This window comes from Triticum urartu, chromosome 3 (genome assembly GCF_003073215.2).
Source record: "Triticum urartu cultivar G1812 chromosome 3, Tu2.1, whole genome shotgun sequence".
In the NCBI taxonomy this organism is placed as follows: Eukaryota; Viridiplantae; Streptophyta; class Magnoliopsida; order Poales; family Poaceae; genus Triticum; species Triticum urartu.
This window is the reverse complement of record NC_053024.1, coordinates 721,751,888-721,776,535: the sequence shown is the minus strand read 5'-3', so window position 1 is coordinate 721,776,535 and position 24,648 is coordinate 721,751,888. Positions and strand designations below refer to the sequence as shown.

The 24,648-nt window shown below is 44.7% G+C and overlaps 1 protein-coding gene, 1 long non-coding RNA gene and 1 pseudogene across 2 annotated transcripts; 2 read left to right on the top strand and 1 right to left on the bottom strand.

Annotated features, from left to right (window-relative positions):
- The first annotated feature begins 1,869 nt into the window (after positions 1–1,869).
- Positions 1,870–10,503, top strand: LOC125547307 (annotated as a pseudogene).
- Positions 2,316–4,579, bottom strand: LOC125549416. Its single transcript, XR_007301338.1, has 3 exons — positions 3,198–4,579; positions 2,684–2,845; positions 2,316–2,595 (listed from the first exon to the last, which is right to left on the bottom strand). It is a non-coding gene; the product is annotated as an uncharacterized LOC125549416 (long non-coding RNA).
- Positions 10,504–14,142: 3,639 nt separating the features above from the next.
- On the top strand, positions 14,143–17,703 carry LOC125546210 (syntaxin-61). Its single transcript, XM_048710376.1, has 6 exons — positions 14,143–14,377; positions 15,766–15,879; positions 16,030–16,143; positions 16,502–16,656; positions 17,139–17,229; positions 17,380–17,703. The coding sequence occupies exons 1-6, from the start codon at positions 14,324–14,326 to the stop codon at positions 17,554–17,556; spliced, it is 705 nt and encodes a 234-aa protein (XP_048566333.1). The 5' UTR covers positions 14,143–14,323; the 3' UTR covers positions 17,557–17,703.
- The last annotated feature ends 6,945 nt before the right edge of the window (positions 17,704–24,648 follow it).

Here is a 24,648-nt window from a genome sequence, read left to right as displayed (position 1 = left end):
CCAAAAGCCTACCTTGGAGCCCATATCCCCACCCCTCCGCCACCGTATGACCCCCCCCCTTAGTTCGCATATACCATTTCCATGGTCCATACCAAAATCACATGGTACAAGATGTTGACTCCGGAGCACTGTGCCAAAATCACAGCGGAGGTCCACGTTGCAGAAGCCCGACGTCGGGCCCACATTGATGCTAGCCAACCTTTGAGATCTATGGAAGAGATGGAGGACGAGGAGGAAGACAATCCCATGGCCATGGTGGAGGTCGCGGGAGGAGGAGGCACCCGTGCCGAAGGAGGATATGATGGTCGCTTATGTTGCGGGTGGCGCGGCGGACGACATCTTCACCATGCAACAGGTAGAGGATCATTTCAATCGGACACTCTTGTAGGAGCTCCACGCTACGGTGTCTCAACTGTAGGCGCATCACACGGATTATGCAGGCGTAGCGAAGCTCCTCGTGAACCCGGATGTCGTCAACAAGAACACGGTTGTGTTCATGTCCGTGTAGAGCACCCGTACGATTGACCACGAGTGCCGCCAGCTCGCATCAACGACACGCTATGGGAGTAACTTTTCGAGAAGCTCGAGGCTAAGGATGATGAGGCGCCGCATAAGCACGGCAACGCTGCGAAAAGAGGCATATGGCTCTGACCGTCAACGACAACGAGGCCGATGGCTCCTGTGCGGGGGTCATCAACCTCGCCTTTGACTGGGAGGAGTAGATTAGTTTCTTAGTTGCTTTTAGAGATCTTTTCCATTAGGGAAAATCGATGTCTGCCTTATTGGAGGGATAGGGTTGGATGGTCTTTCGTCCAGTTGGATGTCCGAACATGTCCATGAATATTCTGATGAGGTTAGTTTGGTGAGCCGCTTTGGAGGCGCACTAGGAATGGGATAGATACAAGTCATCGAAATCCCTAGTACGGATGAAGATTTTTTGACAAATTCGAGATGGTGTTGCACCTCCGGCCCGTTGATGACATCATCCTCGCACAAGCAAACGACCGGCCAGGCGAATGGATCGAAGGATACAGGCAAATGAAACCGAGCAGGCAAAGACTAGTCAGACACTTGCTTGGCACAACAAGCAGCGGATGAAATCAACAAGATTGTGTATGGTGGTTGTCTCTATGACGACGAGGGTGTTGGTGGCTCCGTTTTCCTGCACGTGAGTAAAGCGCTGGTTTCTTGTGCTCTTGTCATCTTCCTCCCGCCTCACCCTCTTAAGCGACGAGCAGAATGCGAGTGCTGACCTTGCTGGCTTGCGTCCTAGGTATGAAATTCCGGTTGCCATAGGCCAAGCCAAGGTGACTGACTTCATGCCACTGGTCCCAAGCTGGGGAGGGAGCTTGGCACCAACTGGACCAGTGGACCGATAGGTAACATTCATCTACGACAGTTCTGACCGAAGCCTTGTCGTCTCCATCTAGGCGCATCGCCATTCCAAAGCAAAAGTTGTCGTCTCCCTGTCACCGCGCAACCACTCATCCATCATCCATCCGCCGGGTCCCTACAGTACCTCTCCTCACCTTGACTTCAGCGGCCATGGCGGGGCCGGACAACCTCGTGTCACCTCGGCTAGGTACTACTTCCTTTATCTAGAAACACTTACCATGAAAATGAATAAAAAAGAATGTATTTAAATATATTTTAATTCTAAATATATATCTTACTATTCATTTTGATGACAAGTATTTTTAGATGAAGACAACCCCTCCGGTGACGCATTGTGTCTAGCACTGCACAACTTGTCAAACAAATGCAATCGATCAACACTCGAACCCCTGGCTGGCTCGCTCTATAAATACTCCACTGCTAAAGCGTGACCAGCCAGGACATAGGATCATGGTGAGCAGCAGCACCAGCACCATGGCGGCGCTGGTCACCGCCGTGCTGTGCCTGACGGCGAGCCGTGCGCTGGGGCAGTTGCAGGTGGGGTTTTACAGCACCACCCGCCCCAACGCCGAGGCCATCGTCCGGCGCGCCGTCACGGCGGCCTTCGCGACGACCGACCCGGCGTGGCCGCCGGGCTCATCCGGCTCCACTTCCACGACTGCTTTGTCGAGGTACGTGTCGCATAGGATCAGAAGCAGCTGCAGGCTGCAGCTATATACACCTGCTTTTGCATGGCTGCTCCGCACGGGTGCATGCTAAACACATATTAGTAGTTGGGGCACCACCGGGTGGCGCCGCCTGAGACGAAGCTGGGCGGTGTCAGATGGGAGACGCCCTTCCACTCTCCTATTTGCACAAGGACATGCCCGCCTTTTATTTACGTATATGTTCACACATGCACGTGAAACTGATCAGGACATTCCTAAAACCAATTAGATGCAACCAGAATGATTTGGTAACTTATTTCTCCTAGTAATTGTAAGCTGCTACAACATCTCCAACACTGAAAGAGGAAACTCTCAGCAGGAAGACGATTCATCCAGAGGTAACATACATCAACATGGAAAGCAAGAACACTAGCACTCATTGAAGCTTGATCAGAAATGCAAGCTTCCTTGGTTTCCTTTCATACATATACAGAAACCCTCATTCTTCTAACCGGCTAGATATGGAGCTGATTAATTAGATCGATATGAGTACCTACAAACACAGGAACAAGTAAATAGTTATGTTGATTTTGCAATGAAATAGAAGATGAACCAATCAACTTGAAATAGCATTCCCCCACTTGTTCATTAGAATCATTCATCTTGTTGGATGCAGCACAAGAAGCGAAGAATTAGGTAGTAAAATTCCCCCATTTGCAGGCTCTCCATGAGGACGCCACGCTCGTTCACCAGGAGGGTCTTGCCAGAAGAGTGGACTGGAATCCCATCATGCCCGAATGTGCCTGCCACGCAGAATGCGCTGAAAAAAATTAATTTACAGAAATTGAAATCCATTACGGCCACTGCACATGCATAAAAAAGATTAGGATAAGAAGCAAAGACAATAGCATCATAGATACTGATAGGTGCATATAAATACAGAGACAGTGTTTATAACCTAGATGAGGCAATGTTTATAACCTAGATGATTGACCTGCCAATAAGCGGAAACATAAAGTTGAATATCATGCTCAAAGAATGCGTATAAAAAGTTTAACTTCAAGATGAAAAACACAATAGCATGGACTTTCATACTTCAGCATGTAATTTTTTGCAGAATAACTGCTATAATGCTTTTTCAAAAATAGAGCTTACCTAAAAGAAAAAAATCTTGCTCAGAGGCTGAGGTAGGGATTCCTTCAGGACACATTGGTATGACTACATAAACTGCAAATCGTTCGCCAGCTCTAATCTTGGTTGCAATTTTGAGGGCCAAGTCCTTTGGTATTAGATTGTCCGCACCTGCAGCATCCCAAGGGATCAAAAATCCAGTTTGTGTAAATCTTGTGATAACATTGAACATCAATGTTCAATTTACACAACAGTATCGTCAGCAACAAAGGCATGAATGAAACAGAAACATTGTGCCCTACCTATCAAAAGTAGAAAGAGCAAAATAAACCCATGTTCTCCCTGCAATGTGGCCTATCAAATAAACGAACGAAGAGAAAAATAAACCATGCTCTCCCTGCATTCCGTAGTGCGTGTTTTGCTCTGTTTTACCAGCTTAAGAATATGCAGGCAAATGTGGAAGTGAAGCTATGCCTAACAATAATTATTCCAAGTTAAAACCAGCAATAGACTCCTTACCATAGTTAAAAAAGTGTTGTTAGGCGCTTGCCTAGGTGTGCTTAAACGCTGGGCGTTGGCACGCTGGCATAATGTCGCACTGGCCCTAGGTGCTCAAAAAGGCGACCAGTAAGAAATCAGCATTCTCCGTCAATCTCCCTGGCAAGGATTTGACCTCCCTGATAAGGAATGACCATTCGGACGAGAAATCGGTCGATTCCGTCAAGGGGTTGAGATTCTCCAGCGTGAAATCGAGCTTTGCTGGCTTGTTGCCATGGGTGCAGCAAGGAAGAGGAAGAGGGAGAGAGGCAGTGCGAGGAGGATCCCTATAAATTTTGTCGACTGTGCACACACGGCAGGTTTTAATAAGAGAAGAATAGGATAGACGGGCCAGTGCTTTAATGGGCTAGGTCAGTCCATCTTACTTATTTCTTCACACCGGGTATGATGGAATTGCCGTGGACATCTCGATGTGAGATTGATAGCGATGGAGGCACCTACAGGAAGAACACATCAGGATTACACATTAGAAGGAACATGTACAGAACTGAGAGAAGTTCTGGTTGATAAATAGAGGTAAATAGTGAGACCATTTTTAAACAATTTGCTGCTTTATTTTAAGTCCAAATAATCAATTCACTACTGTTATTGGTAAGTAAAGATGTTCATTTACGCCTAAAATGTAAAGATATTCGTGTTCAAATATTCCACTTAGTTGTTGCAAAATAGCTTTCATTTAGGGATACTTCCGGAAAAAAAAATTGCACATATGCCTAGACAAAAACATTATCTTACTGCAATAACATTGCTATCAACTAATGATGATTGTAGCGGAAAAACATATCAGATGAACTTGTTGAAAACCTTTAGCTCAACCACCTAAAACCATGTTGTATTGAGTGAGTTATAATGAGTCATAAACAATACTACTAAATATACACATAATACAAGGAACAAGACTGGGAGACATATGAGGAATTATTGCAAAGGCTCGTCAACAGCTTACATGCAAAAGCGATATATCTGTAAACATGGACATAACTGAATTTTGGGTTGGGAAGCATTTGAATTTCAGTATAGTTTTGTCCTTGCAAAACCAAATACCTCTAATTTCTCAACAATTCATATGATTGATAAGAACGAGAAAACAAAGTGGCCCCCATATGACAGTCTCGTCAACTGCATATCCTATTTTGTAAAGTAAACATACATGTGCTATTTTTTCCAAACAAATGTCGTCTTTGCATACAGGAGTGTTACTCTGTATAAGTAGATGCAGGACAACAGCCAAGCTGACAAACATGAATTAACATGTATGATGGGATTGGATTGAGTGAGCGAAAATAAAATGGATCACAAGAAATCAAATGTTTAAGCTTAAAAAAAATAGTTTCTATAGCTGTCCTCTGCAGCCTGATTGGATTAGAAAACATAAGAGAGTTAGCTTTAAGTCAATAAATGTCTTTAGCTGCAAGACCTGCTAAGAATAAATCATGGCATTCAAGCTTCCACATAATATGTGCTTATCGATTCAAACAACTCACCACTGTCATCATTGCCACAGTCCCCAATGCAATATTAATTCTCAGGTAAGCAAGTTCCCATTACTTCCATATCTTCTGAAGAATATGTGTACATTTAACCAAAATGAATTATGAAGTACACTCACACGAGCACAAGCTCTCTATTGATGCCATGTACAGCTGTAGGCACCGATATGTATCAGATTTACATATGGTGGTAACATGCAGAGTCTAGTTAGAATTTTATTTCTTTAAGTATTTGGATTATGCTAATACAGTGGTACATGCAGATTCTAAATTACAAGATCCGCAGAGAGTACGTAGGTGTAGGAACACTCGAAACAAATAGTAATGGGAGTAAAACAAGGACTACACTATGTATATTCTTGCAAGCATTGATGGAAAACAACTGATGACATGGTACGACCCACGTGAGCATCAGATTGATCCAGAATTCCAGATCAACATTAACACATACATGGACGGATCTAGATGAAATTGTGAAGTATCCCTACCGACCCTTGTTGGATTGATTGATTTAGAATGAACAGAACTGATTGTGCACTAGATGAATAGTACAATCCAGCTGCTGGTAGCCTGGTACCTCAGTGGGACGGGGTGGAGATAATAGAAGTGCCCGGCAAACATGACGGAGAATCAGATTACGTGGAGAAACGGCAGCAAATGAATGCTTCATGTCTCTCCTCCCCCGCTTGGCCTCCTTCCCTGTTCCCTATCCTCCTCTTCTTCTGATGGTCCTCCCGTCACCGCCACGCATGTTCCCCTCCTACCACCACCAATGAAAACCGCATCCCCCGTCGACCAAGGGAGCAAGAAATCTGTAGCGCCACTAACTTTTCCAATTGGACTTCCCCTGCTGCTTCCTTGCTCCTCTCTGCCACTATGTCCTGGCCGGGAGACGACGTCTCACCTCACCGGTGACGGCTCGCCCGTAGACGAGAGAAAAGGGGCGGCAGTGGCGCTGGTCGGGATGGAGCAGGGCGAGAGAAGAAGCAGCAGAGAAACGGCTGTCCTCTGATGGGCAGCGTTAGAGAAGCGATGGGGGCAGGGGCGGCGGCGGCAACCCTAGGTTGGGGTGGAAAGTGAGAGAGGGAGAGAAAAAGAATCGTCCCGTGCGAGGGATGACCTACCAGCGTTTTTTCTTTCTGTGCGAGCGTTGCACAGTAACACAACGACACGTGTACACGCTCGTTGCTCGCTCCTTCCGCGACTGTTAAAGGGATGTATACGTTTTCCCCTCTCTCCTATGTAGCATGTCCGTACGGTCGACACGCATATATCTCTTCTTTAATATTTTCTCTGTATTTATTTACTCCGCGTATTAGGTGTGGTCAAAGTCAAGCTTTGTAAACTTTAACTAAATTTATATACAAAAATGTTAACATATACAATAACAATTCAATATCACTAGATCCATTATTGAATGTACTTTCACATCATATAAATTTGTTATGATATCTATCTATATTCGTTTATATAAACTTGGTCAAACTTTAAGAAGTATAACTTCAGTTAACTCTAATATGCAGAGTAAAAAAACAGAGGGAGTACCGTATACAACCAAATACTCATATAAACGTGCATATGGTTACACCTGTAAACACACATGCACAACCTAAGGATCTTTGAGAGATCGAACGGACACATTATCTTGGGATTGATAAAGTTTTTATAGACATCTGATAGTTGACGGAAACATCTCCTATCATCGAACTACCATGATTGAAAAGACTGAAATAAATGCCTTACCCCTAAGAAAAAGACTGAAATAAATCTAGAAAAATACGAGCACCAGTACCATGTCTAAGACTCAAACCCTGGTGTGAGCTAGTTGCGTAAAAAAACCTAACCAGTTGAGCTTTGTATCTGTACACGAGTTATATTTGTTCTCAGACGGCAGTAGGGGAAATTAACAGCGCTCTCGGAGTATAACAAATTTGCACTTTCTCTTTCCGAGTCACATGCATCACGTGCATGTTAACTTCGTTCGCACGTAGGGAGTAATGTCTAATTTGTCACCTTTGTACACCAGCGCATGTTCTTCCACATGACATCGGAGCTAGGAGATTTCGAATTCAAGCCCCCCACTTTCTAAATACAAAGGTTATACATTATTTTGATCTAGCTCGAAGAAGCCACACGTGAGTGAGAGTAAAAGGTATTGCTCCAGTATATTGATCATCTTTCTCCCTCGGTTTGAGTTTTTTTTTTCCAGTAAACCAGATGGTGCATATATAATTGTATACTCCATTAATTAAGAACGTAACCACTTAATTTTATTTCTCCACCAGGGTTGTGACGCGTCGGTGCTTCTGTCTGTCAACCCTGGCGGTGGTCGAACGGAGCGAGATGCACCGCCGAACAACCCGAGCCTCCATGGCTTTGAGGTTGTCGACGCAGCCAGGCCGCACTAGAACAGAGCTGCCCGCATCGTGTCATGCGCCGACATCCTTGCCTTCGCTGCCCGGGACAGCATCAACCTCACCGGCGGCAATGCATTGTACCAGGTCCCTGCTGGCCTCCGCGACGGGAACATCTCAACTGCGGATAGCGTGTTTGGCCTCCCTAGTCCAAACTTGACAGCGGATGGGCTCATACAAAGTTTCAAGGACAAGACCCTAACTGCCGAGGAGATGGTGATACTATCGGGCGCCCACACCTTGGGCCGCTCCCATTGTGACTCCTTCATCTTCAGGAACCATGAGAGGCTGGCGAGCGGTACCATCAGCCCGACATACCAAGTTACCAACCGCTGCCGGAGGCGTTGTGCCCGACGAACACGATCCAAGTGGCCAACGTGATGACAATGATCGACCTCGGCACGCCGACGGTGCTGGACAACAACTACTACAAGCTGTTGCAGTTTAACCTTGGCCTGCACTTCTCCGACGACCAGCTCGTCCGCAACGCCACGCTCAAGGCCTCCGTCGATGCCTTCGCCGCCAATGAGACTACTTTTTTTTGAAACTGTGATGATTTTTATAGCAAATTTAGAAACTATACACCCTAATGCAGAAAAAATCAAAAGTATCACCCTATTGGCCCAAGAGGAACTTTTCGGCCTACCATTGGCCGAAGAGGGATTTTTCGGTCAACTGCTGGCCAAAAAGGGACTTTTCAGCCAACCGCTGGCCAAAGAGTCCTTATTCGGCCAACACCGGCTCTACTGTTTTAGAAAATTCATATCAATTAGGATTTTTAGTATTTTAATTTGATTCTTTTGCATTAGATTAGAAATTTTATGAAGTTTCTGTAGATATCAAGTTTGAATAGATTTGAAAGTTTGCATTTGTATTTTTATGAATTTGCTCAAATCACTAGATTGCCTATAATTTGAGCTAGGAGTATTCTTCTTAGATGGTTCTTTTTGCTACTGGTTCTTTGTGACTTTGTTTATCAGTAGTAATTAATTGGCGAATTTTAGGATTATTTAAAATTAGGTTTTCACGAAAACAGTTCTGTTTTAGTGTTTTATTGGTTTTGTGCTATTTCTTTTAATTTTAATTGCTTTAAATTTTTTTCTTTATTTTTTTGACATATTCTTTTAGTTTCTATTAAGTTATTAGTAGATATTTTATTTGTAGTATTTTTTTATATTTTATTTCTTTTATCCTCCATTTTCTTTCCCGTCGTTCTTTCCCTCCATTTTCTCCCGCTATTTTCTTTGCCGCCATTTTCTCCCGCCATTCTCTCCCGCCATTCTTTGCCTCCATTTTCTCCTGCCATTTTATTTCCCGTCATTTTATTTGCCGCCATTCTCTCCCTCCATTTTCTCCCGCCATTTTATTTCCTGCCATTCTCTCTCGCCATTTTCTTTCCCGCTATTTTCTTTCCCGCCATTCTCTCCCGCCATCTTCTTTCCCGCCATCTTCTTTATCGCCATCTTCAATTCTCAACTTATAAAACGAGCCTCATGTTGTCCATGACCGTAGATAACATCGTCTGACACGGTCTGTGTCTCCTGCGTCGCTGCTGCTGGTAGAGTGTGAAACACTGTCTGAGAGAAGTCATAAGTGTTTGCAGCTTCGTCATCATCATCGGAGAGTGTTTCACACTTATGACTTCTCTCACACAGTGTTTCACACTCCACAGGAAGGCATCATAGTCATCCTCCGTCGATGCAACACTCCTTAGTGTGGCGGGAGAGAATGGCGGGAAAGAAAATGGCGGCAAAGAAGATGATGGGAAAGAAAATGGAGGGAAAAAGATTGCGGAAAAGTATTTTTTTTCATGTATAAAACGGCAATGGTTGTACAGGATTTATAAGGAACTTTTGAATATAAACTCCTATGAAGCTCAAAACAAGTTTTCTAGTAGGATAAAAGAAATAAAAAACAAAAAATACTACAAATAAAATAGCTACTGATAACTAAACAGAAACAAAATGAATATGTCAAAAAAACTAAAGAAAACAATTTAAAGCAATTAAAATTAAAAGAAATGGCATAAAACCTATAAAACACTAAAACAGAACTGTTCTCATAAAAACCTAATTTTAAATAATTATAAAATTCGCCAATTAATTACTATTGATAAACAAAGTCACAAACAACCAGTAGCAAAAAGAATCATCTAAGAAGAATACTCCTAGCTCAAATTATAGGCAATCTAGTGATTTGAGCAAATTCATGAAAATTCAAATTTGAACTTTCAAATCTAGTCAAACTTGATATCTACAGAAACTTCATAAAATTTATAATCTAATGCAAAAAGAATCAAATTAAAATACTAAAAATCCTAATTGATATGAATTTTCTAAAACAATAAAGTAGGTGTTGGCCGAAGAGGGACTCTTTGGCCAACTGTCCTTTTTGGCCAACGGTTGGCCGAAAAGTCTCTCTTCGGCCAACATGAGGCCGACAAGGTGATACTTTTGATTTTTCTGCATTAGGGTGTGTAGTTTTCCGAATTTGCTATAAAAATCATCGTAGTTTTAAAAAAAAATCCAATAAGACGCTCTAGAAGGAAAAGTTCGTTGCCGCCAAAGATGGGCAACATTGAGCCGAAAACCGGCGCCCAGGGAGAGATCCGCCTCAATTGCAGCGTCATCATCGTTCGCCTCGGCAAGGGCGATCGAGATGCTTCACTCGGGCTCCAACAACAATGCCCCCGATGGCGATGAGGAGATCACCACGGGCTGATGCATATTATGTACCGTGTACAAGTAGTGACTAGTGAGTATGTACACGCACTCGCGTTCATACGGTAGAACGTGTGTAAGCATGTAGTGTGGTACCATCTGTAACGTGTACAAGTTTGATGTGCAGGAGGATGTGGAGAAATGGTGAATCCAGCCTCGGTCGTTGCTTGTAAAATTCCGTTCTGCTATTTTTGGTTTTGTCGATGTTTATCTTAACTTGCTCCAAAGTACTACACCCTTCGTTTTTTAAATGTAAGACGTTTTGTCAATTCAAGTACTCCATTGGTCCTTTTTCTTCTCGTTTCGAAGTATTATGCTTACAATATTCATGATCCGAATAACCAATCATTTATCGAAACAGATTTTCGTCCCTTTTTTGTAATAATGCACCGACCAGGTTTATATAATGCCATACACATGTTCGAAAGAAGGTGTAGTCACAAACATATCGAAAAGTGCAAGGAAAAAACATATCCGGTCCATGTGGTCGATTAACCGACTGTACAGGATTTTTTGGACCGTTTGGATAGGATTTTTTAGATGTCATATATAGGCCCAAAAAAACACCTCAAACAGACACCATCAACCGACTTAAGATGGGTTGTAATAATAAATAAACTTGTAAAACTACTCCCTGCGTTCTTTTTTACTCCGCATATAAGATTTGTCTGAAGTCAAATTTGATAATCCATAACGAAATTTATATTTAAAAAATAATCAAAATTTACAAAATTAAAATTATATAATAGGAAAGTTAATTCCATGATGCATCTAATAATATTAATTTGGTATTGTGACTGCCGATTTACAAAATTAAAATTATATAATAGGAAAATTAATTCCAAGATGTTGCATCTAGTATAGGTAATAATATTAACTTGGTATTGCGACTGTTGATAACTTTTTCCTATGAACATGGCCAAACTTTACGAAGTTTCGTTTGAGACAAATTCTATGTATGAGGTTTGAAATTTGACTTCAGGCAAATCTTATATGCAAAGTAAAGAAAAAACCCAGAGGGAGAGTACAATACATACGTATGATAGGAAGACTTCCCCGATCAAGATTCAAGAAGCCATCTCCTACACTTGGGGCGTGTTTGGTAACATTGCCGATTCAGCCTGGCCCGGCGAGCCTGGCTTTATTGAGCCGGTTTGAGGGGATGCAGGCAAAATAACCCCAGATGCACATAGTTTGGTTGCCCGCATGCCCCTAGTTGCATGAGACAACCATTTTTGACCCAACGTTTGGTTGCCCGCATTGCATTAGGTGCACATATGACATGGTGTTTGATTGCAACCTGCATAAGGTGTTGTCACCACTTCTAACTAGTGGTGACTTTACCATACACAATCTGAACATAGTGCCAGCTAGTTAAACAAATGACAGTTCATCCTAACTACAATCAAATGACAGATCAAATTATTAAGAGCCATTGGCTAAATAGAGGATAGTTTATCGGTGTTGCTGCTTCATCTTCCTCTTCATATTCCTCTTCCTCTTCTGCTTCTGCTGCTGCTGCTTCTTCTTCCTCTTCTTCTGTGCTTTTGCTGTTGCTGTTTCTTCTTCCTCTTCTTCAAATCCTGCACTGACCTCTGTTAAGCCACATTGCCTCTGCCCACTCCAACCTTTTGTTCTTCCAAGCGTCATTGTCAAATGCCTCCACACCATGGCCAGAGCTAACAACATCGTCAGGCTCGACCTCTTCCTCCTCAGGCACGTGTTCATCAAAGCCCCACTGGAGGATCCAATTATGCATAATGCAACAAGCAAGAACTAGCTTAACCTGAGTGGAGTATGCGTGGAATGGCTTCTGATCCAGGATCTTAAACCTATTCTTCAGAGTTCCAAATGCCCTCTCAACAGTTACTCTAAGGCTGGAGTGTCTGAGATTAAACAACTCCTGTGCAGTCCTAGGAAAGTTCCTACCAGAGAATTCGTTGAGATTGTACCTTGTTTTCCTGAAGGGTGGAAGAATACCCGACCGACATGCATAGCCAGCATCTCCAAAGTAGAACTTGCCGTCGGGGATGTTGATCCCATCAGGTCGACCCATGCTGTCAGTGAGAATGTTTGCATCATGGGCTGACCCCTCCCAGCCAACCAGCACATATGTGAACTTCAGATCAAAGTCAACAGCAGCAAGCACATTCTGGCTTGTGTAGTGCTTCCTCCCCCTGTATGCTGCAGACTGTGACCTAGGAACTCTGGCAGTGACATGAGTACCATCTATTGCCCCAATGCAGTCCTGAAAATGGCATCACTAGCCTGTGTTAGTGCTGAACTTGAACAATACAAGCATATCAAGCCATGAAAAGTGTATATTGTCAATGCTCACCTTGAAGTATGGATACCATCTTGGGCTTCCATGAATCTTGGGTGGAGTCTGGCTAGATGGTCTCCTGATCATCTCTCCTCTAAGCTCCCCAACAGCAAAAAGCACCTGCTTGAAGTACCTAGAGATGGTCTCTATTGATCTCCTGAACATGTTGTGAATGACCCTGAACCTCTGGTTATGGCCAACAACATGGAGAAACATGGCCACTTGCTCTTCGACACTAGTGTTGATGCTATCTTGTAACAAGGCCCTGCTCCTGAAGGTCTCGACAAGCCTGGCAAATGGTGCTCTTTTCATTCTAAGCATCGACATAGCCTCGACGTCATTGCAGTTGTAGATGTAGTTCAGACTTTGGATCCTCTCCTGTTCCCAGGGAAACAATGGACCATAGCGGATCAACGGTCTCCCAGCACGACGAAAAACTCTCTGGTGCATGAACATGATCCCATGCCTGAATCACACTAATCAGTGATGCTGCCTGGATTATCAGCCTCATCCATGCGTCCATAACCTAGTCGACATCGACGGTTCGTTCAATGGAAAATCGATCCTACACCTAGCTTAAAGGCCTAACCGCTGAGCTAACAAAGGGGGAGGGGGTGCTGCTTACCGGCATCGGAGACAAGGACGGCGTAGGGGGAGCCATGGCACAGAGTAGGTCGACCAGACAATGGCCAACAGCAAGGGGAGCACCAGATCCGCCGCAAACGCTGCTGCCTCTTCCACCGCCGCCGCCTATAGCGCAGATCTGAAATCGCAGCCGCCGCCGGTGGTGAGGCAGTAGGGAAGAAAGGGGGGCAGTGGCTATGGGTGAGCGAGTGAAAGGGGGGTGAGGCTAATTTGGCGCCGGGACGGCAGGCCAGATTTCCATCTCCCGCCATCCCCCCTCGCCCGCGCCTCGCTCCCGCCCGTGCGACCTCGCGCCGCACTCAGCTTGGCTCGCGAGAAACTGCTGATCCGAGGGTTTCCAGCGAGCCAGGCTCTGAGCTGCTTTGAGAAGCGTGCGATGCAGGCCCAACAGGAAAACCAGGCAACCAAACAAGCCTCTCCCTTCCCGCACGGGCCTGGTTGGGCTCGGTGCGGGCAACCAAACACGCCCTTGAGGATCAGAACACAAATCCGCACGCACGATTGTTAGAAACTCAGGGGTGTTTGGTTTCAGGGACTTTTTTGTATTGGGACTAGAAAAAATCCCTAGCAAACCAAACAGGGTGAGACTTTTTTAATACTTTTTGCTAAAAGTCCTTAGAAGCACCTCTTTGGAAGTCTTTTTTAAGAAGTTCTAGGAACTAGAAAAAATACTAGTACTAGTACTAGAGAACCAAACACCACGTTAAAAAAAGCACGGGGGGCGAGTCTACGCAGCCGTTGGTTCTCCGTGGACCAGGCCTACGGTCCGGACCCACGGGCGAGCGCCCCACCACGGCACCACCCACCACACCCGGTGGGCCAGCAGCAGTCCACGCGACCAACCGCCGAACCGGAGGAGCAAACGCCAACACACGACATGGATCTCCGCCGCACCGCGCCCAACAAATCCTAGGTAGGGTTCGTTCGCCGCCGGGAGAGGACGGCCGGCCGGTCGAATCCCAGCCTCCCCCCCACCCCACCCGCGGATCCGGCCTCCGCCATGAGCTCCGCGCAGGACCCCTTCTACATCGTCCGGGAGGAGATCCAGGGCTCGGTAATCCCCTCTGCGCCCTTTTCTCTTCCTATACAGTAGTTGCAAATTTCGTATGCGCGCACCGATCAGGGCCGGAAACACTGCCGGTTACTGCGTTCGCGAGCTATGCCCATCCTAGCTGCTGCTGTTTATTTGGCTGCGCCGTGGCGTACTGGCAGCTGAAAACTGGTTTTGTATTTTTTACCCCTCCGTTCCTAAATATAACTCCTTGTAAAGATTTTAATATGGATGTATATAGACGTAGTTTAGAGTGTAGATTCGCTTATTTTGCTCCGTATATAGTCCATATTGGAATCTGCTCCCTCTGTACCGAAAAGTATTTCGGTACAGAGGAAGTATAAAAAGACTTATATCTAGAAACGGAGGGAGTAGTATATAGTAAGGGCTTCTCCAGTGCTGTATGGCTGAGATAGTCACCAACCTGGTGGGTAGCTGAAAAGATCGATGGTGCTGCCTGCTGGGATCAAAAATTTATATGCTTAGATGATGTAGTAGCTATGTTGTTGTATGGGGATATATGCATAGATATGTACATGTGGGTTCCAACCATGCTTCTGAGGGGAAATAAATTATATCCAATTTAAACACCGCACGCCTGCAGCACTTGTGGACTGGGAGTTACTTGAGGGAATAAGAGTGTGCAGGGCAGGCTATCAAATGCATGGTTGCTAGTTTGCTTAGTAGCTCTGTTCTATAGGGATATGTATGTAAGTATGTATATGTGGATTTTTAAGCATGGTTTCTGTATATCTGATGAGTGCATACCTCTGTAACTGCTCCTCTTTGCCTGGCATTACAAGGCCATTAGGCTGGATGCTTGAAAAGATGAGTCGCTGCAGTAAATGTTCTCCTAAGTCTCCTGTGGTTTCAGAAACACGTCCATTTATCTGTCATGCTCTGTTATTCCTGAAGATAAAGCTCCTTTGTATTTCTTAAAACTCTCCCATAGTTTCACAGACATATTGCATCATCAGCCTGCAGTTATCATCTGTATTCCTCTCTTGGTCCCGAGGATAAGGACCTTTCTTTTCTCCCCTGGGTTAAAAGAATGGGAGTAAGGGAGGTTCTCTCTATTTTTTTTATGACATGAGGGAAGAGCTACTGATTTTAGCCATGCTTCCTGAATACCTATACAGAGCTCTGTAACTGGTATTCCTTATCTGATAATCCATGGCCTCTTTGACAAGTAGTTGAAATTTGAATAGCTAGTGCTGCTAAGTCTCTTCTAGTTTCAGAAACACATGAATTTATCTGTCTTCTTCTGTTAATCCTGAAGATAAAGCTCACATGTATATGTTGCTTAACTCCCCCATATCTTTAGAAACATATTGCATCATCAAACTGCATGTATCTTGGTCCCGAGGATAAATATCATCTTCATTTTGCAGATTGGTAAGCTGCAGACTACTTTCCATCGGTGGGAGCAAGTTTCTTCAAACACTGGAGAATATGTTCATATAACAAAAGAGCTTCTCACCAGCTGTGAAAGCATCGAGTGGCAGGTATAACAACTCAGCAAGACAGCACCAATAGTCACTTTGATCTCCATTCGGTACTAATCTATACAGCAGGATATGCATCTGATTTATCTAGTCTAAACTTTTTATTGCCATATATTTATTCTGGCCTGACTAGTTTTTGCTTATGTTTAGGTGGATGAGTTAGAAAAGACAATTTCAGTTGCATCAAGGGATCCAGCGTATTATGGACTCGATGAAGTTGAACTCTCCAGACGACGGAACTGGACTGGCTCTGCTCGTAATCAGGTATTTCTTTATGTTTTCCATCATTCATTTACATACTTCATCTGCCTTTATTATAATAACTGGACTGGCTTGAGGATTGTTCCTGAACAAGTTATACTACAGATTTCCTTCATTGTTTTTCTTCTAGCTATGTCATAGGATTACCAATGAGGCACATGTGTTATCTCCCTTTTTAGAACAAAAATGTGGTACTCTTGAGCATGCATGGACGGCACTATTACAGCTGAATATGATGATATCCTTTAGCCTGTAAAAGAGGAGACGGATGGGAATGACATTTATGTTGTGTGCTTTTATCTTTACGATTGGCAAAGTGAAGTCTATTTATTTTGGATTCGTATCTTTGGACAACCACCAGATCGGTACTGTCAAAAGAGCTGTTGAAAAGGGGAAGAGCAATCCTGCAATGGCAAGACATCAGGACAATGGCACAAGCAGAACTAACTACTATTCTTCCCAAGACAATGATGACTATATTGCTTCAGAATCAGATAGACAGCTTCTACTCATGAGGTGAGTTTGCTCACTCTTACTTTTACTGCTCATATACTGTACAAATATGTTGGTTAGAAACATGTGCTCTAAAAAAAGAAACTTATTATCTGTTCAATATGAGTAGGATCACTCAAGATTCCCCTTTTATGTAAGTAGGCGGTGTTTAATTTAAAGTTATGGTGTTCTATGCATTGCTAAAAAAACTCTGTTACCACCAAAAAAAAACTGTTACCTCTGCCTTTTTTATTCCATGGTTTTAGTCCAGCATGAGCATCCTAAGTATTTTTACTAAGATTTTTTCTTTTGACACATCCTAATTAGTAGAAATATCATGTTTACATTCTATTTAGTGTCTTTGTTGCTCCTCCTGCATAATACAGCCTTTTCATGAACTGAATCATCTTATCTGTACGTGCTCATTCTCATGCCACCCTTGAGAGACCTGTATGAGTATGCTCTTGGTTATTGTTAACTAACTCTTTTTACCGAATTTCTTTTAGGCAGCAGGATGATGAACTCGATGAGCTCAGTGCGAGCGTTCAGAGGATTGGAGGTGTAGGGCTTACCATACATGAAGAACTATCTGGACAGGTAGTTGCTACTGACTGGCAAGCAGACTTCTAGGTTGCTGCATGGGCGTGCAGTTGTTTTTCCGTTATGAGTGTAGCGACATAAAAAATGTGCATGTTAGCATGTTACTGGCAGAGGAAGTAACTGGAGTACATGCTACTGTTTTTACAGGAAAGGATCCTCAACAACCTAAGCCTGGAGATGGAAACTACTTCCAACAGGCTCGACTTTGTGCAGAAACGAGTGGCGATGGTGATGAAGAAGGCCGGCATCAAGGGGCAGATCATGCTCATCCTCTTCCTGGTGGTCCTATTCATCATACTCTTCGTTCTAGTGTTCTTGACATAGCAATATACCACTACTCGTATAGAATATAGTGTATGTACGTACGTGTACCTGCTTACTGTAAGTTGTGTTCCACATTAAGCATTCAACCTCGCGGCTGTGTTCCATGTTTGAATGGAAAATCTCTTGCAGTTGTGCCTGTTCTATCAAGCTTGATGTTATCTATTTAGCATTGCTTAGAGACGATAGAAGTATTGACAGTTGGGAAACATAGATAGTCTCCCCATAATATAGATAATGTTGTAGTAAGCACCTATCTGAACGCTCAATCGGCATCAAAAGATGGCTTGAAAAAGGTACCTCGAATATATCTATGAATCCGATGAACCAAAAGTGCTATTCTGAGGTGTAAGATTCTTGTAAAACTAGTCAGATAGTCAGAGCTTCGCACAGGCTCATGATACTGCAAAAACTTTATTTGTCGCCTTAAGCGGAAGATAGACAGACCTTTGCACAGGCGCCCAAAACTGTCCCGGCCCGTTTCATTTTTGCTTCCAAATTTAATTTAAATTTTACCTTATTTCGTAATTAAAACTTTTCAAAAAAAGTTCAGAATTAGCTTTTTTTGTCAAATTTTCGAAAATTGTTCAGAATTAAAATATTGTGTTCCAGTTTTTAAAAATGTTTGGAAATATATATATTTTTCTCGTTCTGATTTTTTTCCAAATTCAGGACATATTCTATTTTTTTCCAAAAACTGTTTGAGTTTTTCTAAATTATGGGATTTTTAGAAAAATGCATTTTTTAATATTCAAAATTCAAAAAATATTCTTGTTTAGTAAAATGTTCACAAATTCAAAGTAATGTCCATGTTTAAAACCACATTTTATAAAATTGTTCTGAATGTTCAAAACATGTTCTATTTTCAAAAATCGGTCACAACTGCGAAAAATGTTTGTGTTTTCATAAAAAGTTCATGTCTTTAGATAATGATGCCGTTTCAAATTTTGTTCATGTTCTGTTTTCCAAAATGGCTGGAATATTAAAATCATTGCTCATAATTTCAAAACATGTTCACTTTTCCATGCGCTATTTGGCTCAACTAGCGTCATATAGTAGCACCCACACAGCTGCCTCAACAAAAGCAAAAATATACGTATAAATTTTGTTCCATCCATTCCACACATAGTTCCCTTTTTTCGTTTATCCCCCAAGTGGGCCGAACTGGGCCTATCATGCATTTCTTTTTCTGTTACTGACAAGCAGTAAAAAATGAAGGGCGCGAAGGGATTGAACTATGAACCTTCCCTATTGTGCCGACAGACAAAGCCAACTCAGCTTGCTTCCAATTATGATAGGAATAGTCCCACCTTGGAATTTTATACTAAATCCCACCATATTTTATATGTCCCTAAGTTGTCTGGAAATAAGAAGGTTATGTGAGAATAAGGAAGTTGTCTCGAGAATCATGTGCATAGCACGGGTACTCCATAAATTATTGCCGGAGGTAACTTGCATGTGCCAATAAAAGACCATATGCCCGTTGGCTATAGCCTATAATTAAAAAAAATGTGGGCACGTGCTAACAAAAGAGAATATGCTAGTTTTGCTCTAATCAATAAAAATTGTGGGCACGTGAGTGCAAAAATAGTCAAAGAGAATAAACCCTGATAAGAAGGGACATTCATGCCTGGTTATGCGCTAATTATACCAATCAAACAAAATTTATGCGCTGCAATTAGTAATCTATTCGGTTACATTGTCGTAGGAGAGAATGATCGAAGCAACCATATACCTCGAAGGTCGCCGTGTAGCAACCAAATGAGGACACAACCACAACTCCGAGACGAAGGCGGACCCGGAGGAAAAAAGGCACTAGTTGGATGGTCGCCACCACGCCGACCATCCCCACCACTATCAAGATCTTGTGGACCAATCATGACCCATGAGGAAAAAAGGTACCTTCGTGGAGACCGTCAAAGGGTGGCAGCAGCAGTGGTTCTACGTCACAGAGCCTCGCGACGCCACCTGGGCTGCGGCTCCCGAATTCCAGTCCGGAGGCCCTGATGCGGCTCACCTCCTGGCTAGAGAAGGGCCTGGACTGGTCTTCGGCGGACGAGCTGTCAGCGCTTCAGACGCGCATTAGGAGCATGGTCGACAAGAACATCAAACTCGTCAATGTGATCCAGGTTATGCTAGTTCGCCGGATCCTTCCATGCCAAAGCCGGACTTGCCATTTGTGGGAGTTCGATCCAGCCGAGCACCAGACCTTGCAACAGTTCTTCGGAACTACGCACGAAGACATCTGGAAGGTTCTCTTTAAGGCCAACGAGACATACCCGAAGACGACCGAGGACCGTGGGCACGACCTGGCCCATCCCGCCAGTCCGGTAAGTCTTTCGTATTTCAAGGTGTATCCTTTACTTTCTTACCTAAGGAAGATGTATAAGCTTCCTTATCTGTTTTTTCAGGGCTGGACAAAGAAGGCGGAGCAGGTTCAGTGTCCGGCTCCACTGCCCGAGGAACCAGCCATCCCGTTTCCGACAAAGATGTTGGTCCTGGCGCCCTACCAGGCGCCGGAGAAGAAGGCCAAGGGGACCAGAAGTGGCCCCCGCCATAAGGGTACTTCGGACGTGACGTACGAAGATGCCGAAACCCACTCCTCCCCCACTGAGGACGACGACGACGAGGAGGAAAGAAACTCTCCCCCTGAGGGGAGAGGGAAGAAGAGGGCAGCCTCCACACATCTGGAGGCTGAAGCGTTCAAGAAGGGGAGAGCCTCCCTCGCAGACGACGCCGCGCTGGATACTGATAGCAGCTCGGAGTGGTGTCCCAGGGATAAGCCCCTGGCCGAATCGTAAGTACTCAAAGGCACCGGCACACTCGTATTCCTTTACTTTATAATTTTAACATGTTTAAATCGTGCAGTGCAGTCCCGCCCACAACAGCTCCCAGCGATCCTCATCGGGGGTTCGCTGGATCCAAAGGCGATGGACAGTGGGTCACCGCCGGCGGCCTCCTCTCCCAAGGCCAAGGGTGACGCCGAGGTGCTGTCCCGAAGGACCTTCTCCGGCCAGGGAGAGGTGCAAGAGGCCGTCAGGGCGGCGCCAGAGGGTAATACCTCGGCCGCCGGACACATGGGGGAGCAAATCCCCATGGAGATTGGCGATGGGGGCCATATCAAATTCAGCCCCCAGCCGAACACGATCCCAGAGACCTATACGGCTCCGGAATCTGGCAAGCAGCCTCCTTCAAAAGAAGGAGGTGCACCAATTCCACCAGTGACCTCTGTCCACCCAGAGGCACCGGATACTCTACTGGCACTAGTGCAGAACAGGGCAATAGCACCGGTTCATAAGGCCCTTTAGTGCCGGTTTCGGAACCGACACTAACATTTCGGCACTAAAGGCCCCCCCCTTTAGTACCGGTTCAGCACGAACCGGTGCTAAAGGGCAACCACGTGGCACGAGCCAGCTCCGGGGGCCGGGAGCCCTTTAGTACCGGTTGGTAACACCAACCGGTACTAAAATGTTTGGGGGATTTTTGGTTTTATGATTTCTTTTTCATTTAATTTTGTGTTTTCCATTTTAATTCTTTTTTGTTTGCTGGTATTTTACGGTACTACACATTGTACACGTTATGCACACATATATATATAAATAGAATTTCTAGTAGAACCAATCATATATATATCATCAATGTCTCACAAACCACCATATTAATTTACACATACACACATGTATAGCTATATACAATTTCTCCTACATATGCATGTTGCCTTCGGAGCCAGTGGCATTAGCCTAATTGGTGCCTTCGGAGCACGATGACAATTGGAAGTGTTTCATGACATGTTCGATGGGGGCGGTAGTGGGTAATAGTATTCTCCCTTCGGATTTATGACCTGGTCGAGCAAAAATCCCGCTATTTCCTCTTGAAGTGCTTCTACGCGCTCCGTTTCTAGGAGCTTGTCCCGCACCTCTTTGAACTGTTAAGAAGGAGATCAATATGCATGTGTATTAGTTGTGTGACTAGATATCGATAATGGTGTAAAAATTGTGAATAGTGTTCTGACAAGCGTACCCATTCCTGTCTTTGAGATCTGCTCCTTTCGGATGCCATCATGCGAATGTTCTCGCAAACGCAGTATGCACACAGATTAGTCCCCTGCGCCTGCTTCAGGGCCTTTATTACGAGAATGGAATTTAATTTGATCAGATAATAATTAATCAAGCATGATAATTAAAGAGATGGCAGCTAGCTAGCTAGTACTACTTAATTACTTACCTTGGATCGAAACCATTTCAGCTGTGGTTTCCATTCGCCTTCCGTGACGCTGATAAACCTTGCCCAAGCCCTACCCGCCGACAAAGAAAATGAATAAAGGGGTTATTAAATAGTTCATATCATGAAATGACGAACTAAATAGGCCGAGATATATAGTTAATAATGATTGAAATTACCTGTTGACTATCCCATACAAGATGTTGTAGTCACTATTTGCTTTGAGTAGCGAGTCCAGTATTTCAACTGTTCCGGCGTCAACTTTAATGATACACAAGATCCAGTGAAATCTGCATGCACACACGTTTGCATGTCTTAATTAAGCGGGCATATGTAAGCAAAAACATGTAGCTAGCTAGTAGGCAAAAACAGAGAATTTGTAGCACAAGAAAGTGTGACTCACTCGAAGTTGTAAGGAAGTAGTATATCTTCATTGTATTTGAGGCACTTCAAGAACTCTAGCATGCTGTCCTCTACCTGCTTTTCATAATACTTGCTCATTTTCCATGTGTATTGATTAACGGTGTTTGGGTCAATGAACCCAATGCCATAGCGTCCACCTTTTCTCATTTCATACATCTTCATCCTGCATAATACCACAGAAAAGAATATAGTGAGGATAATTACAGGTAATGATTGATCAAAAGGATCACTACAGCTAGCTTGAGACTTAAATTACAGAAAGAAATCACTTACAGACAATAGCAACTGACGATAGATTTGTCGAGTGCGTCTTGATTGTATAACTGAAACAGTTCAGATTACTCAACGGCCACAGCTTTCTCATGGTAGTAATTATCCTTCTTGACATACACCATGAGGGACTCTCGATCAGATCTCTTGGTAATGTCCATGTACCATTGATGCAATTCATACATTCTCGTTGGGAGCTTCTTGACATCTTCTGGCTTGACCAAAGGTTGGCCCCGGACATATTTCCGTTTTATTTCCTCCTCTGTAATCACATGCATGTCCTCGATCTCGAGGAGTTGTCCAACAGTGATCTTGAGTTCTTCAGCCTGCATTATATGCTCCTGGGTTATTACCACATCGCCCACCTCAGGAACGTAAACTGTTTGGCCACAATAATATTGGGCGCGCGTACTGTCACGTGTTGTCGGCACAACAGCGGGGGGGGGGGGGGGGGGTCGATTGCGCCGCCTGTTCTCCCAGCTGGGCAACGGTTTTCCCGCATTTTTCGACAGCTGCTTGTTGTTTGCTCGAGCTCGAGCTCGCCTCCTTCTGTAGACGTTGTCGATGTAACTTCCTGATGTGGCGCTCATAGTCTGTGTCAACAGGCTTAGGAGCTGGTGGTTGAGCCATACGAATGAAGTGGTCAACTACTTCCACAGGCACTTTCTCCCTTGGCGGCGGTGGCGGTTTCGGTCCAAAATGGGCGTCGACTTCTGCCCGCACTATGGCATTGGTTTGCTCCTCGGTCCTGTCGTAAGCCCTCATAGGAAGAGGAGTAGTGAGGTTTGGACCATATTTATATCGCTTGCCTCCGCCTGTACTTCATGTACTATGACCTCGACTGGTACCGCTACGCACCATAGCTGCGGGGTGTCTCTTCTGCGATTGCTGAGGCGGTGGAGACGGCTGATGGGGCTGAGTTGGACGAGGAGGAGTGGCCTGAAGCTGTGCCGGACTTGGAGGAGGAGTGGCCTGAGGTTGTGCCGGACTTGGAGGAGGAGTGGACGTCTGACGCTGTGTCGGACTTGGAGGAGGAGTGGCTTGACACTTTGCCGGACTTGGAGGAGGAGGAGTGGCCTCACGCGTTGGTGGACTTGGAGGAGCGGGAGTATGCTCACTCGGTGGCGGACTTCGACGAGGAGTCGGGTGACGCGGTGTCGGTGGCCTTCGAAAAATGATGCAATCCTTTCTCCATAGGATGATACGATGTTTGGCATCTCCGAGTGTGTGCTCCTCATCACCTCCAGGAATGTCAAGCTCTAGCCCCGAATATTGGTCCACCACCTCATCAACCAAGACACGAGCATAGCCCGCTGGAATCGGGTTGCAATGGAAGGTTGCCTCGGGGGAATTTGAAAAAGCAACGGCGTCCGCCACCTTCATGGATATGTTCTTCATTTTGAAGTGTAGCTCGCAGTTAGTGTTCTCCGTGATGTCATCCACGGGGTATCTATCCAGCACTACTGCGTCGCCCGGGGCGGAACCCACGCTGCTTCTCGGCATGGATGGGGCGGTGGTATCCAATGCTGGATCATCCGCTAGCTGCTGCAGCTGCTGAGACCCCCTTTGTTGGCTAAGTGAGTCGATCTGCTCCTGCTGCCGCTGGAATTTAGCTTCCAATTCCGCTTGACTTTCTTCTAGGCCTTGAAGGCGTTCATAGTCGAGCTTCCTTTGCTCCTCCTCCATCTTCCTCTTCTTCTCCTCCGCAATCTTCTTTCTCGCACGGGTTCTGTAGTCGGCGTTCCAGTCCGAAAACCCCTCATACCACGGAATAGCGCCCTTGCCTCGTGTTCTTCCCGGGTGTTCAGGATTTCCCAGGGCACGCGTAAGCTCGTCGTTCTCTCTGTTGGGATGGAACACCCCCGATCGAGCCTCTTCTATTGCAACAAGTAGCGCATCGTCGGCTCCGTTCAGACATGCCTTCGTCGAAACATTGCCTGTCTTCGGGTCCAACTCCCCCCCATGCGCATAGAACCAAGTCCTGCACCTGGGGGGCCAGCTCTTACTAACCGGAGTGACACCTGCATCCTCCATCTCTTTCTCAGACTTATCCCACTTAGGCATTGCCACCGCGTGGCCACCTGGCCCCAGCTTATGGAACTTATCCTTTTTTTGGCATTCTTCTTGTTTATTCTCGACCGTTCCTTAGCTAATTCTGAATCCTTGAATTTCACGAAATCG